The 15,676-nt window shown below is 38.3% G+C and overlaps 2 protein-coding genes across 3 annotated transcripts; both read right to left on the minus strand.

The window, feature by feature from the left end:
• Positions 1-1,011: 1,011 nt before the first annotated feature.
• Positions 1,012-3,310, minus strand: rgs2 (regulator of G protein signaling 2). Its single transcript, XM_026344006.1, has 5 exons — positions 3,193-3,310; positions 3,019-3,108; positions 2,548-2,609; positions 2,165-2,331; positions 1,012-1,987 (listed from the first exon to the last, which is right to left on the minus strand). The coding sequence occupies exons 1-5, from the start codon at positions 3,249-3,251 to the stop codon at positions 1,799-1,801; spliced, it is 567 nt and encodes a 188-aa protein (XP_026199791.1). The 5' UTR covers positions 3,252-3,310; the 3' UTR covers positions 1,012-1,798.
• A 7,885-nt stretch (positions 3,311-11,195) lies between these two features.
• On the minus strand, positions 11,196-15,121 carry LOC113152868 (regulator of G-protein signaling 21-like). 2 transcript variants are annotated; one of them, XM_026346352.1, is made up of 5 exons: positions 14,662-15,121; positions 14,265-14,324; positions 13,893-13,954; positions 13,571-13,737; positions 11,196-13,382 (listed from the first exon to the last, which is right to left on the minus strand). In XM_026346352.1, exons 1-5 carry the CDS (start codon positions 14,739-14,741, stop codon positions 13,194-13,196), a joined length of 558 nt encoding a protein of 185 aa, XP_026202137.1. In that variant the 5' UTR covers positions 14,742-15,121; the 3' UTR covers positions 11,196-13,193. The 2 variants fall into 2 exon arrangements, with proteins under 2 accessions (XP_026202137.1, XP_026202136.1); XM_026346351.1 differs by having other exon boundaries at positions 11,754-13,382; positions 13,893-13,957; positions 14,662-15,064.
• Between the last annotated feature and the right edge of the window lie 555 nt (positions 15,122-15,676).

Consider the following 15,676-nt stretch of genomic DNA (forward strand, 5'->3'; position numbering starts at 1 on the left):
TGCTACATCAGGGCCTGGCTGGCTTGCAGTGATTGGGGGGGAGATGAATTTGAAATGAATGAAAGTGTATCAAAAAATTCTTCTGTATAATGTGAGAATGTCTGTACATCAGCTGAAACTCTATAGAAGTTGGCTGATGCTACAGGACAATGACCCAAAACGCCAGAGAACGTCCACAACAGAATGGCCTCAGAAAATGAGTGGCCAAATCAGAGCCTAGACCTCAACCCAACAGAGATGCTATGGGACAACTTGAAGAGAGCCACACACGAGATGTCCAAAGAATATGACAGAGCTAAAGCAGTTCTGCCGGGATGAATGGGAGAAAACGAAACCAGTTATTAAGTCCAAGGGTTCACATACTTTTTCCACAAGCACTTTGAGTGTTTTATGGTTGTACTCAGCAAAGAGTTAAAGGATCAGAATTGTTTTGTTATCATTTTAGGCACATTATATATTGTCATATATGATAACAAATTAATGCAGAAAACCATGAAACCCAGAAGGTTCACATACTTTTTCTTGCCACTGTATGTGAAAAGTGCTTACTGACATGACATAACTCAGTCATTGTCCTTAGTTGTACTTGAGAGTTTTAGGGCTTTTCAGCTTATTGTTTTGTTTTTATGGCCCACAGCTTTACTGCTCTGATTTACTCTCACCACTCTCATCAGCATAGTTTCCAGCTCCAATTGGCAGCCCCAATAAATCTATTGCTGTAGTGCTCAAAACAGCACAGAGCTTCTGCAGTTGCTAACACATTTAGCAGCTCAAAAATGAGCTAATTAGCTCCATTTGGTGAAGACTGCAGTAGATGAAATGATGAAATGTCAATTCATGCTCACAGGTTGTCCCCATGTGACCACTGGTTGAAGTTAATGTTTGTTTAGTATTCACCTGTGATGTAGACATTCGAAAAGTGAATTGACAGTAACTTTAATAGTTGTATCTTTGATGCTGTTAAAAAATAGTAATAATAATAATTTTAAATAATAATAATAATTTTAATAATTGTATAATTTCTTTTACACATGTTGTTTCCATTGAACTGTGAACCTCAAAAATGTTTCCATTGAATTTGGAAATAAACACATCACAGACACTGTTGCATTGAAGAATAATAATCTTAACAGTCCAGCTGCCTCCAATTTAAATTAACAGTACACATCATACAATATCATAGTAATATATACTATTTACATTTACATTATAGTGTTGTCACAGTGGAAAATGTGTAAAACATTATTTAAAATTCAAATTTACACTTTGTGCAAACTTTAAGCAACAAAAAATATTTATACAGCTCTACAAATTTCAAGTAGATAGCATCACAGAATATACACTCAGACAGCATTGTCAGTAAGATATACAGTGTAACATCAGCAGTCCTCTCAGCTTTGAATGCTATTGCACTTCAAGAGCATTTTAGCAAACTGCATCATTGCTCATAACATTAAATTCTATTAGCACAGTAAAGAAAGCTCAGGTACTGGCCCGGTGGAGAAAATGTAACCTTGGTCCCATTTAGTCAAACTGCTTTGTGTGCTGCTGGCAGCAGCATATAGCGTGCAGCCTAATCATCCCTCCAATGGAATGGGGATGATTAGTTAGAAGGCCAGACTAAAAATGGCTTCAGTTTTACATTTTCCACACTTGCCGTTAATGTTTATGCTCAGGATTTGCATTCAGGTCTATTATCCCGAGGCAGTGCCTGGAATAAAACACTATCAGTGTTCTATTCACTCAGTCACAGTGGTAAACAAATGACTCCAGGAGTGGGTGTCTAGTTTGACTAGGACTAAATGTGCTTGCCCTCTCCCCTGGCAGCAGCACACAGTTCTTTGTAGAGGTCAGAGTGGATAAACCTCGGGTAGGAGTTGTTCTCCATCAGGCTGTAAACTTTCCTCTGAGCTGCCACGAAGGTAGTTGCAGTCGGCTCATGGAGGCTCTGGATGATAGCATTTCTAGTGTGGTAATCCAAGTTTATCTGTGGGCACAGAGAAAAATCCAGAATGAGTCTTTGACATCCATTTTTTAATAAAGACTATGTTGTGTTTTCATCAAGCTGAAGGTCGCTGAATTGTGAATGTAATCAGCTCTTAGAAAAGTCGCTTGTGTATTTGAATTTACTGGAACTGCTATGAAGGCATGTGTTTGCTGTTACCTCTTTAGGAGCTTCACTTTTAATGAACTCCTCGTAAATGCTGTCGGCCTTGGAAGCCCGCTGTTTGTGCGATGTCAGGGTCTTGAAATCCTCACAGGCAGTCCAAAACTCAATGTTCTCTTCACAGAACTCAGACTTCAGGAAAACACAAAAGACAATTTTGCCATCTGCAGGACAATAAGAGAGAGAGAGAGGTGTTATAGACAAGGCAGGTAAAATAAGCACTGGGACACATTCATTCATTAAATTAAGGTAAAGTAAGTGTAAGGCTGTTGCAGCCTTAATTTTACTGAGGCCAATAAACTACCTTCATTTGGTACATAGTTACCAGGTGACCTTTGAGACTCCTTTACGTAATTTTACAGGGATGGTACAAGACTTACGTTTATGACTGAGTAGTTTGTCAAGCGACTGCGCCCATTGGTTTACGTCATCAGCACTTGGCCTGAGGGGTAGAAACAGAGATCACATTAGAGGTGATTTCAGCACAAAAAACGACAACGAATCTGCATTTGAATGAGTTTCAAGTAGCAAAAGTAACAAAATCCCCAAGTGGATGTTCAAAAGTCGGGTGTTGATACAAAAACTAGAATTAAGATCCCATTAATTCACTTATAATGGTGATTTGCTGTTAGACCATGTCATATAGTCTTGGACATTTCATTTAGAATTAGATGTTTTATTTAATTATAGTTAGTTGATAAATTAGTTTGAATTATATCTGCCACAATTACATTAAAAAAGTTAAATGTATATTATTCTGTATAATAGAGACAGTGTAATCCCACTTTCATACTAAATCAACTATCGTGACATGCCCATACATTTAATAATAATAAAAGGCAGCACCTTACCTGTAGGCTCTGTTTTGCATTAGGTGTAATATCGACTTGGAAGGATTTGTCTTCAGCAGAAATCTGATCCTGTTTCTCCAATTTTTCCTCCTGTTAAAAAGGAGAGTTCAGTCATCAGTAAAATGACTTCTTTAAAAAAAGGGACTGACAAAAGAACCAAACACGTGGACTTACATCATCCCCTTCCTCTCTCCGGACAGGTCAGTGGGTGTCATGCAGTCTGTGAACGCCATGCTTTAGGATGACACACCAGCAAGGCTCCCTCTCATAGTTTAATCTGCTCTGCTCTTGACTTGTCATACAACTTTATAGTTTCTCTCCAGTGTGTGAGATCCAGAGCGTGACAGGCAGGAGGCGGGTCTGGAATGACAGCTCTTTAATGCGATTGGCTCCTCCTGTTTAAACACCAGACTTGCCCTGGTATGACTTCAAGAGCCCGAGGCAGCGATAGGCTCTCTCTACATAAACATTTCCTCCTTGCGTATTCTTGTTGGCTTCCATTTTTAAACGTAAGTTCAAGATGTGACGTTTATGACAGACTCACTGCCCCTATTCTTAAAATAAAATTTTACCAGGGAGTAACAGAGCTTTTCTTTTTCTGTAGCTGTAACTAAATTGCACCTGTGCTATGATTTGTATACAGATGCATTCAGTATTTCACAGTTTGGAAAGAAATGCAAAACATCACATGCAGCATGTTGAGCCAAAAAAAAAAAAAAAGCAGCACATGCCGAAGAGCTGCACATGCACAGTTCAGTGATGTACAGTTGATTCATTTTCACTTTAACACATTTCCTCTAATGTTCATATTTAATGAACTACTCACACAGGGTGTGGATCAATGAACTATTACTTCTGTTATGATGGCACGTCAAGAAATGATAGCTTGGCACAAAGACGATGGTGCAGTCGTCTCTTTCCTAGATAAGATGTTTAAAAATAGCACTGTGGGCAGACGCATTGTTTTCCACCCCACTGAAATTAACTTCAGTTTATATTAAAAGCTAAATGAATCTTGTTTGAACCGGTTTGTCATTTGGACAGTAGCAACTGTACAACCATCATGTTTTGTAGGTCAATAATACTCATGTATACAGTAGCTGATGTGGAGTGTTTTAACTGTATCATCTAATATTATAAATCTATAATATTTTTTCTTTGTGTCTTTCAAACAAAACGAGCTCGGAGCAGCACTAGCATGTCGCTGACTCTGCTATACTGTAGCTGTTTTATGACAGGAAGGCTGCAGACACCTGGTTAATCCAAGTTTTGTTCTTCACTGTGCTGCAGGATTGGTTGATTCTTCTTAGGTTCCTCAAACACGTTCTTCTCATTTTCAGAGCATCAGGTAATGTTGCTTCCATCACTGCATCAAATTCTGACGCTTTGTCCGTCCTTTGGCGTCATTAATTAATGTCCTGGGAGCATCACAATGTGATGCCAGTTAGGTTAAACTAATAGATGAAATAAGTACTTCCTGGAACCATTTGTTGTTGTTGTTACAACACACAATGTCCCAAACTGGACTCCAACTTTGATGTTCTGTGGGAAAGTCCTGTTTGTTGTTAACTCATCGAACTGCCCCGACTTCTTCCTGCACACACTTTAGTCTTAATATACGTATCAAACCGCTGGTTTATTACTGTACTCAGTTGACATACCCATGCATCTTATGCTGACACTAAGGGGTAGCTTTAGTGTCAACACCGAAAGAGACATAGAAATAGGGCTAATAATAACTCAACAAGGTTTATAATGCACATTTAGCCTCACCTACATCTGTATAATGAATTCTGTGCTACTATGACTCTCATATCCAGTCTCAATCAGCAAATGTTTGCTAAGCCAGTAGGTAAGAGAAAAACTAACTGCCAGCTTGCATTGATCATAGATGAGTTCATATTGATTAAATCTGAGGTGATCAGTTTCATTACCTAGACATGTCAGATGTCATGCATGTGGCCTTGTGCTCAGGACATTTGTGCAATAGGCAAACACTCCACTGCTTTCCATAGCAGATGTACTGTATGACAGTATCAGATGAATCAAATGCGTAATCAGCTAAACCGGTAGGTGCAGTTTTTTTATGCGTCATCCCTCTCATGTTTCCATTCCATCACTTTTGTTACAGGTAGTTTTAATGACACTCAATTGGCAAAAGAAACATACAGATTAAAATAATATGTTTTGATAGCAAGGGGCCAGGAGAGCATACTATGTATTATAATGTTTAAATCAGCAAACTGCAAAGTAATGAGTCAAACATATATGATAGGTGTAAAAGCATTTGCAGCACAGTAACACGTTACCTAAAGAAGCTGCACCTTATCTAAAAATCACATAATACTGAAAGTCTCTGTAAGAGCAAGTAAGCAGTAAAGTGAAGACCTTATTCCAGGAACAATATGGGACGATATCTACCTCATATCCCAGAAACACTAAAAGGGTATTTCTGTTGAGGAACAGGACACACATTCGGCATGTAAAGAATAATCACATTTTGTTCTAGATGCTCTGCCCTATAACGCATCTGCGTCACCTGCTGTGTTGTGTTGTGACTATCACTAACCTCCCTCTCTCCGTTGCACCAGTTTGGCGATCTACGGGGGTAAACATGGTGTTCGCCTCGTGTGTTTATTATGATGTGCAGACTGTGTGTAAGTAGCCGTCTGTTTAGAAGTGGATGAAGAGCAGAGCCAAGTTTCCACTGAGGCATGAGGTCTGTCCAGAGGGCCTTACGCAGAAGGTGATTCCCAGCACTGACTTACAGAGTTTGTTCTCTTTGTGGAAGTTTTGGTATTCAGAAAGCCTGGCTGCCCTCTTAACCTGTCCATGGGCCTTTCTGGCTTAGCTGCACATATCCCAAGTGGCTAATTCTATCAATATTAAGGAAGTTAAAGGTCACAGGCATGAATTTTTAACATTTTAATGGTTTGGCCCCTTATTTATTTTTGTTCTTATTATATGTTTATTCACATTTTAATATATTTTATTTATAGATGTCCACTGACCACCCACTATCACCTCAATAATAACCAAGTAGTAGAATTATGTGACAACAAAAACTCGAACCATGTAAAAGTAGAGCTGCTTGGTATTAGATTAGATTGTACATAATAAAGTGGGACACTGACACACACTGTGTAAATATACAGTATAGTACATATAAAAAAGTAGAAAACAGGCTCATGAACCACTTTGGCTGCTGCACATGATCTCAGATCAAAACAATTAGAAGGTTAAAAAACGTAAAAAAAAAAAAAAAGCAAACAAATAAATAATGCACAGTAAATACTAAGAAAGCGACTTTCAATATTGGCAGCAAACTCTGTAACTCAGGATTAAAGTTTCACTAATAATGGTGGGATAAAATCCCAACAGGACAGCTGCACCTGATCTCTGCCCACGCATTCTGCAAACCAACACAGTTCTTTCCACGCTGATCAGAGCTGGGTTGCTATGAAACATCTGGTTAAATCTGATTTATGTTTTTAACATTAACTAAGTGGAAAGCTGAGATAATCTAATTGTTATGAAATGTCATTACTAGTAAGGTTAATATGGATTGGAAAATGGTATAGCATTAAATTATAACAGAAGTCATTTCAAGGCACTTTACAGTTTTACAAAATATAACTGTATATATTTATATATATAAAATATAACAACCCCACTTGAGAAGCACCAGGAGACAGTGGAGAGGAAAAACTCCCTTTAGAGGATGAAACCTCCATTAGAACCAGGCTCAGGGTGGGCGGCCATCTGCCTCGATTAATAATTATTTGTGTGCAAAAATGTTAATTGTCTCTAATTCACATGTGAGAAAGTTATAATGTCAGCACAGTCACTGTATTGGAGTAATTTTTACAAGGTGTGTGCCAGTTGTGCAGGATTTGTTTTTTATTGTCACTATGCTTGAGTGTGCTTTTCATTGACTCTGCTTCCCCCAATGTAATGCACAAGAAAACAAACAAACAAAACTAATTAAAGTGTGGATAAACTGCTCCCAGAAAAGAAACAAAGGAAGGCTTTCATTGTTTTAATTATGTTACAGCGTGATTCCAAAATCAGAGTTTAATTGATTTTCTGATATCACAAGTTTTGTATCATTTCCTGCTAGAACAAAACAGTTTTAATTTATTTTTCCACTGCAGATACAGCAGAAAGCAGTGGTCTCGTCTTCTCCTGTGTACAGTACCTGCTGTATATACTATCGTCCTTGACGACGAGCATAGGTGAAAGGTTGTGTTGGGACTTGACTGAACCCTTTCCTGAATTTTACGCTATCAGACAGGCTACAACAGGAAAAGCAGATTAAATCTTCCTGCCCCCACCAATCCTAGGCAGTGCTGGGATGACAACATCATCACCATGGTGATGGATGCGTTGTGTTACCCATGACATCACTGCAGGTAGTACAGGTATTTGTATTTTGCCAGTTTTCTATGCAGACTGAGTTCAAGTTGAAACAGAAAAACTACATGTGGCCCTGTTTTATTAGCACAAGCAGCATCTATGTCACATTGACTGCTGACTCTGTGGGGACAGTATCAGGCTGCAGCATATCTCATATGAGGATTCAGCTACAGGAAAAACGTTTTCCCGGAAGGCCATGAGAATATGCAAAGTTCAGCACGCTGCTCTAGAATGGAAACTTGGCAGTCCTATGATCACTCACATGCACACTATTTGGTTATTTGTTTGTTCATTAAATATTTTATTAATATCATTATCACTTTATCTTCTTGATGGTGAAAATAAAATAGGCTGAAACTGAACTGAAACACAGGGAGAAATCAGGTCAGTCACTTTTGTTCAGTGCTATTCGTCGTCTCCTCTGGTGCCACCTCAAGTAATCATTACACGTTGATTAGTTCCATTAAACTACAAACAAGGCTAGCTGGCTTTTCTCTGTCTCTTTAGTCATTGGTAGCTCTGGGAGTGTCTGACTTCTGTTATGATGAGTCCATTCAGAATAAATAATCAGCAAAGCTACTCACAGATAAAACCAAATGCTTCTCGGTTTTATCTGTGAATGATGCAGTAAAATTACATTAATTAAAGTGACATCAAGACAATAGTCTGTTTTATTCATACGTTTGCCTTTTTTTGTCTTCTGTCAAACAGCCAACAGTGCCAAGCCGTCATGAATACACCATCAATGTTCAGTCAAGTGTTTTATTTGCCTGTGCTTGAGTGTTTGTATAGATAACTGCAGTCAGAACCTATGTTTAATCATCAAATTTATGGGCTAAAATTCCAGAACTGTAAGGGTGTGTATTTGTACATTTAATGGGAGTCAACACAGAAAGTACACAGGTCATGAACTGCAGAGGAGCCACTTTTATAAAACAAGCTGACATTGAAGAATTCTCACCTCATTCAACTGATAGTAAAAATTAAATTTATTAGAACTGGTCTATCTGTAGAAATGTACGTTACACCCCACAAATAATTAGGTTCAAGCAATTATAAATACATACAGCAAGCTAGTTTTACAGCATTCTGGCCATGTGAGGTAGTTCTTTGCCAATTGAATTCTGTCCAACAGTATATTAATAACACAAAACATAATTAGGAAGAGGGAGCAATGTAGTTCAATTCGTTTCAATTTAATCAGAGACAGATTGTACAGCATTCAATCACCTGCAGTAGGCACATTGACAGGCCCATCCCAGGTCTAATCATGATTGCACGTGATAGTGCAGTCACGTTTGAGAGGAGGAAATGTCGTGATGGCTGCAGCAGCCTATGTGCTTACCTTACCCTATTGTTTCTGCATTTTTTTGGAAATATGAAGTTCGGAATGCAAAGGGAAGAAAGTTGTTTACTTCTGTGCTTCAGTGAGATTTTTTCCGACACAACTGTGAGAAACGTATCGATGCAGCTTCTAGATTCAAAGTCACGTGTCTATGTCAAGTTATAGAGACATGAAAAAGAGGAACAACAGGGAAACAGATTGCCAGCATTGTTAGTATTCCCAGTGTCAGTCACTGAGTTCATGTGCACTCAAACACAGCTGTAGGTTTGGTCTCAACATTGGTAGCGATACAGTGGACACTAGGTCTCTGAATCAAACGCGAATGACCTACATGATGTACAGTCCTCAAACACCTCCTGCTGCTGACAGGCTGCTCATGCTATGCATTTTGTCACCTTTTTAACATAAAGTCACATACATACAGATACGTTAAGACATTTCTGTCCTTTTGAAGGACATTTTAAAGGACAAGTTTCTTGACTTAGATTTTTTTGCTTGCCTTGTACTGTACACTTGTAAGTCACTTTGGGTAAAAGTGTCTGCCACAATGCCAAATGTACACTTAATGTAAATAAGTAAGCTGATTTTGTTATTCTGCATTACGCAGATGGAGAAGTAATGACCATCACTGGAATTTAGAGGCACAGTAGATCTGGAGGTGTATGCACTAAAGGACATCTGACTCTGTATGTGTGAACACAGTTAGTTTTCATGGAGAATGATCTCATCTCTTATTGTATCGTCAAATACTCAATGTGCATTATACACTTGGTTTTGTTTAGAAGTAATCTTTGAGCCGCTGAAAGGTGTAGAGAGGTGCAGATTTTGAAAATGTCAATATTTCTGCAGATTTGTTATTCAACTTATACAACAGCCAATGATAAAGCTGGGCTGTAGGGAGTTACAGTAGATTCTCAGTGAAATGAATAAACATTAGGCCGACAACTACGTCAACACTATCAAGGTCTGCAGCCTATAGCGTCTCATTTACTTAACAAGTGGTCTAATAAACTTTCATGTCTTTATTGAACACACCCATTAAACATACAGTTCTGCTTGTTTAACAAGCAGAATTTCAGTAACTAGTTAAACCACCTTTGGCTACAGTGACATCAAGTAAGTGCTTCCTGTAGCTGTGGATTAGACCTGCACAATATCCAGGAGTCCAGAAAACCATAAAATCACCATTAATAATAATTATTATTAATAATAATCACCATAATCGTCATTACTTTTTCTTTCAACTATAGAATTCTCTAAAACAGAGAATGAATGACGCAGCAGCTGTGGACACGTCAAATAACTAGTGAATGGCGAGTCCATTAGTGAGTGTGTGGACTGTTGCTGTATTTGGTAGCATTTGATGCAGCTACACTTGTCTTTGCTCCAGCAGGTTACTTGACATCGTATTTGGAAGCACTGTGGGACTGAAGCACTTTAACACCAGCGGGATTTGTGAGTTTATTCTATTTAAATGAGGTCCGTTCAGCTGGACAGCATTCCAGCAAGGAACATAGAAACTGCATAATCAGGCTGTTTCACTCGTATTTCAAATGTCTCACTGTGTGTTAGTGTGTTTTACTGAGAGTAACATTCACATAGAGTAAAACCAAACATTACCCAACAAGCTTTGTTCAAATACTTCTTCACATATTGTGTTGTACAGTATGAGTGTTTCAGAAAATTAAGATGGAAGAAATGATACACGAAAAACATAGGTTCAATCACAAGTCTTTAGTTTTTATGGATTCAGTTTGGTTTGGGATGTTCATTGTGTAGGTGATATAAGAAGGTTGACACCTGTCCCTAATCAAACTCTCTCCGGTTACATTTCACAGTTGGAGAATAATAGTAAATAGTATATTAAAGCAAATAAATAATAATTTATTTGCTTTAATATACTTTCTTATTTATAACAGATTTGATTAACTGTATTTTATGTCTGCATTATTTTTATTTAAATACTAACGACATAATTTGGCTCTTTGAAAGGGGAAGATGGACCAACGAATAGATTATGAAGTGAAATTAAATGAAATGTTGTGAGAAAACTCTGAACTATTAAGTAATAGAAGATGTGAAACATGCTCTACAGCATGAAAGAAATAGTACCTGGTTGCATACAAACATGTTGGAATGAAAAACAAAACAAAATAAAAGGTTTTCAATTTTGGTTAACTTTGACTCATCACAAGGCACACACAATTTGGTTGATTAATTAATTAATGTGAATCCCCACAAGAAACTTATCAGCAACATTACATTTGAATTACTGTAAGTAAAATAAACAGAAAAAAGCACAGCTTATCAGTGCTTCTGTGAAACAGAACACTGTTTCATTATGCCGTGTGCTCCATTTCGTAGAAAATCTCGTTTCTCACAATGACTGATTTCAAAGGAAACTTGAAGTCCTGTCCTTCCTGTTTTTAAAAGAGCACCAATCAAGCATGCTCTTAATTTTCAAGTTAACAGATAACTTTCAGGGATTTAAAAGAGTGACAGAAAACCGCAAGCCAACCCAAAGTCCTTTGTCAGATATCACAAGAACAATTTTTTAAATTGACGTAATCACCCTCAGACAACGGAAATTGAAACTCAAAGCCAAAAAGATAACAATCATTCTGTCAGTATTTAAATATTTAGTTATCGTGCAACGACTATTGCATTTGCTGCAAATGCATACTCAGTTTGTCCATCTTCTTGTCAATGGCAGTAAAGGTTTCTCAGTTAAAATGCAGATAATGTTTGAATATAAGAGACCAGGAGCATTATTTTATGAAGGTATACTGTATATATCCTTTGTCACTTAGGAGGATGGAGTGTAAAACCTTGCCAACAACTGCACTAGTATCTCCATAACAGTGTAAATACGCCCACAAAAACTTGGCACAGTCTATATGTTTCCATGCATGCACATGGAGTATTTGTTTTAAACATACAAGAGACAATAATTATGCAAACATCACATTCATTTTCTAATGCAATGTTTTAAGATCTATTTCACTGGAAGTGTGTTGTTGTCTTCTTTAAACAATGAGACTGTAATCGCAGCGCAAAGTACAAAAAGTCTTGAGAGCAGAAAAGCTAAACTTGAGTAGTGCGGTTTACTAAAAACAGTGCTTCCAAGTCGGCAATTGAAATAATTTAATGTCAATCAAATTACTAACATTTTAACAAGCAATTCAACACTGCAACAAACTTTGTACTCAAATGGTGACAGTCCACAATAAATAATACATGATTTACTTTTAAGTTAACTAGTAACTCCCTAAGAATACATTCAAACAACGTGCTTGGAACGCAGTAATAAAGCCTATTCTCAGGGTATACAAGACATTTTAACATCCTATCATGCAACGTGCATTTCTATTACATTTCCACTCACATAGTTTATTATATAAAATCACAACTGTGCGGTAAGAATTTGGTGTGATGAGGAATTAAAGTAGACGTCACTGGCCATAAATGGGTAGCTGCTGTAGTGCAGAATTTGATCTAGATTCCACACCAAAAATATGTATTATTGTTTTTTTTATATTATTATAATTATCTTGTATTTTTACTGAAAGAAAAATATCAACTTTTTGTTAATTAACCGTAAAAAGGTTAAACCATGGCGCAACATATCAGCATTAAGCAGCCCAAGTCTAAAAAAAACATAAATACATATATCTAAATCAGTTTTTAAAACTCTAAATTGTTCCAATCTAGAAAATAAAGAAACAAAATTCAAATCTTCTTTTAAAGTGTCCCAAAATGCCTCTTGCAGAACAAAGTGGCCTTCGTTGGCCTCCGTAGTGCTGTCATTGGATAATTGGCCAGCACTTCTTGCGACAGCTTATTCTGTGTATGTGGCAGTTCAACGCTACAACTACACATTTTTTCTCTCACGCTAACTCACACACACACATACGCACACACACATGCACGTCACTAATCGAGTGTGACCGTTGCATCTTACATCCTCTATCTTAATCTGCACAGGAAACACCTCTGCAAAGAAGGCCAAAGGAGGTCCGTTGCATGGTTTGCTTACGCAGCTTGGCTGTTTCAGTGGGCGTCAGGCGCCCTGGTGATTCATTCATTGTCAAAGTGCTCTATTTGCCACACGTACACAAGACTTATCCAGTGCAAACACACACTACAGTGTCATTATACTTAAGACTGGTCATTTTTCTTCTTCTGCATGTTACATGATCCTCAGGTGTGTGGTGCTCAGTGTGCGTCTCCTCCTATGATGGGACTAAGACACGGTTCTTCTCCTGGTGCTAACACTGATGTGTGAGGCCTCTGGATGTGTCTTTGTGCCATGCGGGTCGACCTTCCTTCCTTCATGTTAGGCCTTCTTCCTGAAGAAGCTCAAACATTCCAGTTATGGGTTTTAAGTCCTTTCTCTTTCCCCTTGACCGTGCTTTCATCCCTTCGTGGCGTCAGCAGCAAGGTTTTCCAGGAGAGTTCTATAAATGTCCGAGCGGAGGAACCGCGGGTACGAGTCTCTTTCCATCAGCCCGTAAACTATCTTCTGAGCATCGTCAAAGCAGTGCATGGTGGGAGTCTTGACGTTCCTTTTGATCTGTTCTCGGGTGTGATAGTCAATGTTGATCTGGAATGAGGCACACAGATAGGAATGAAGGGATTTAACCAAGAGCAGAATATTCAAAGAGACACTGTCAGACTCCAGTGCTGTGCTTGAGATATATTTTCATTATTAGATCTGCAGTAATGTATAATATATAAGACCCAAATAGTGTGTTCGCGCATGAATGTGAGCATTTCCTGATTCAGACTTACCTCTTTAGGAGATTCTGCTTTGATGAACTGCTCATATATCTTCTTTGCTTTTGAGGACATTCTGAATGAAGACTTGATCTTCTTGTAATCCTCACAGGTGAGCCAGAATTCAATATTCTCATCGCTGTACTCAGATTTGAGAAAGTTGCGAAAGGTAGCCAGTCCATCTAAGGAAAGAACAGAAAACACGCCAAGCATGAAGCACAGGCAACACCCCTTTTCAGCCTTTTTAAAAACCAATTATTCTCTCTGAACTCTTTTTCTCATAAACATAATTTACTGTTCTAGCAGTATTTTCATCCTCCTGGGAAAAGCAACCTACATTTAGACTCCAGAAGCCGTTCCAGTGACTGTGACCATTGTTGGGTATCTTCTAAACTTAGCCTGCTGGGAGAGAATGCAAGTTGGATTACTCAAACAGAATCAAATTTGGGTGAAATACAGCCAAGGCGAACTGCGAGGGCTGCAAGGACACAGACAGAGTAATCGAGAAAGCATAGCAGATGTGCTTATCAAATTCACACAAAAACGTCAAACCATGGGATATGCTGGCGTGTGTGTGCACTGTGCCAAAGCAAACATGGTGTCTCTAGTTCATTTGAATCCTTTCATAATGCCATAGATGGAAATCATAGCAGCAGGCTGGCTATTTTAAAACTGAAATGTATGCAAAACACTCCATAAGTCTCCTTACCTCTCAGAGCTTGATGAGTGTGAGAACATACACTGGAGTCGGCACATGAAGTTCTTTCCACTGTGTAGAGACAGGAAATACATTTTTATTATGTTCAAATAAGTCTGATAAAGCATGTTGGGCACATTAGTAATTAGACGAAAGAGCATGTGGTGTAAAGTTAGATGACATTATTACTCTAAAAGATTCATAATGCTCTTAAATGTAATCTTATCTCTTTTTATACGATTTGTTGAATGAACCAAAAAAAAAAAAAGCCAAACATCACTTAGAAAATATCTTAATTAGTATTAAAAGATTGAACTACAAACAACTTATCATTAAGCACCAAGATTAGTATATTTACTGGAAGCCCTGTCTTGGTGTCACAAGTAAAAGATAAGTAAGTTTCACTCACATGTTCTTGTTTCTCTTCCTGTCATCTCTGTCCATGATGAAGTGCTGTGTGTTGAGTGGTTCGACGATTAGGCTGGGCATTGTTTTGTTAAGTCCTCACTCTCAGGCTCTCGGTCCTGATCATACTGCGACTGAGAGACACTTAGGAGGTTTCCCCCTGCTACACGGCTTTATATACTAAGGTTGCTGTTGCTATGGATGGGGGCTGCTGGGATACATCAAGAGTTCAGCCCAGACCTAAGAGGAAGCACCCCCCCTCCCCTCTCCTGTTCCTCCTCTCCTCCTACCTCACGGCTAGAAATAACACATACTCACACTGAACTGCATGTATAACTCCCGCTCTTGATGCCGTCCTCCCTATTATATGTCTGTGTCCTTTCCTTTCCCCCTGCTGCTGCAGATCCTTCCTTTTCTTAACTGGACAAGCCAAATCGACAGCAGTGGCTGAAAGCATGCTGTGTTCACATTATTTTTAGTCTGGCAGCACAGATGCAAATGACAGTAACTGTGATAGGCAAATCCTGATCTTCACATTCTGTGTGTTTTGGTAGTCCTCTGTAAGGGGATGGAAATTAAAGCCTGTTGAAGACAAATGAGAGGACTGTTCTTCTGTCTTGTGCCTCTTTGGGGTAATTCTCGAGTTCATTCATCGAACCCACAATAGGAACATCTCAATTGTTGTAATTCGTGCAACACGAGGCTACAGCCATATTTGAGAATGAGGAAACAGCAAATTGATTGCAACAGAAAGGCGACGGGAAGTTTGCAAGACTCTCAGAATGTCACATCATGACCACAAAGTATATTACTTAATTTTTATATTACGTTTTTTCAATTTTATTTCAAGATGTATTATATTATATATTTAATAATTGTCAAGAACTTCCAGCACGGTCAATCCTTACATAGAGTAGATAATACAAGTTCATATTGTGCTTTTATTCTAATGTTAAATTCTCACATGGGCTTGGGAGGTCTTTGTAAGGAAGCATATTTTAATGAATCCTCACATCCAT

Source organism: Anabas testudineus, chromosome 4 (assembly GCF_900324465.2).
Source record: "Anabas testudineus chromosome 4, fAnaTes1.2, whole genome shotgun sequence".
NCBI lineage: Eukaryota > Metazoa > Chordata > Actinopteri > Anabantiformes > Anabantidae > Anabas > Anabas testudineus.

What these genes read in the sequence shown, in the direction of transcription:
- rgs2 (XM_026344006.1), bottom strand. Translation starts at nt 3,251, where the DNA reads ATGGCGTTCACAGACTGCATGACACCCACTGACCTGTCCGGAGAGAGG. An exon ending in GGAGAGAGGAAGGGGATGAT is followed by an intron (nt 3,109 to 3,192) that starts GTAAGTCCACGT and finishes CCTTTTTAACAG; the next exon opens with GAGGAAAAATTGGAGAAACA. An exon ending in AAAGTGAAGCTCCTAAAGAG is followed by an intron (nt 1,988 to 2,164) that starts GTAACAGCAAAC and finishes CTGTGCCCACAG; the next exon opens with ATAAACTTGGATTACCACAC.
- LOC113152868 (XM_026346351.1), bottom strand. Translation starts at nt 14,741, where the DNA reads ATGCCCAGCCTAATCGTCGAACCACTCAACACACAGCACTTCATCATG. An exon ending in CACTCATCAAGCTCTGAGAG is followed by an intron (nt 13,958 to 14,264) that starts GTAAGGAGACTT and finishes ATTCTCTCCCAG; the next exon opens with CAGGCTAAGTTTAGAAGATA. An exon ending in AAGCAGAATCTCCTAAAGAG is followed by an intron (nt 13,383 to 13,570) that starts GTAAGTCTGAAT and finishes GCCTCATTCCAG; the next exon opens with ATCAACATTGACTATCACAC.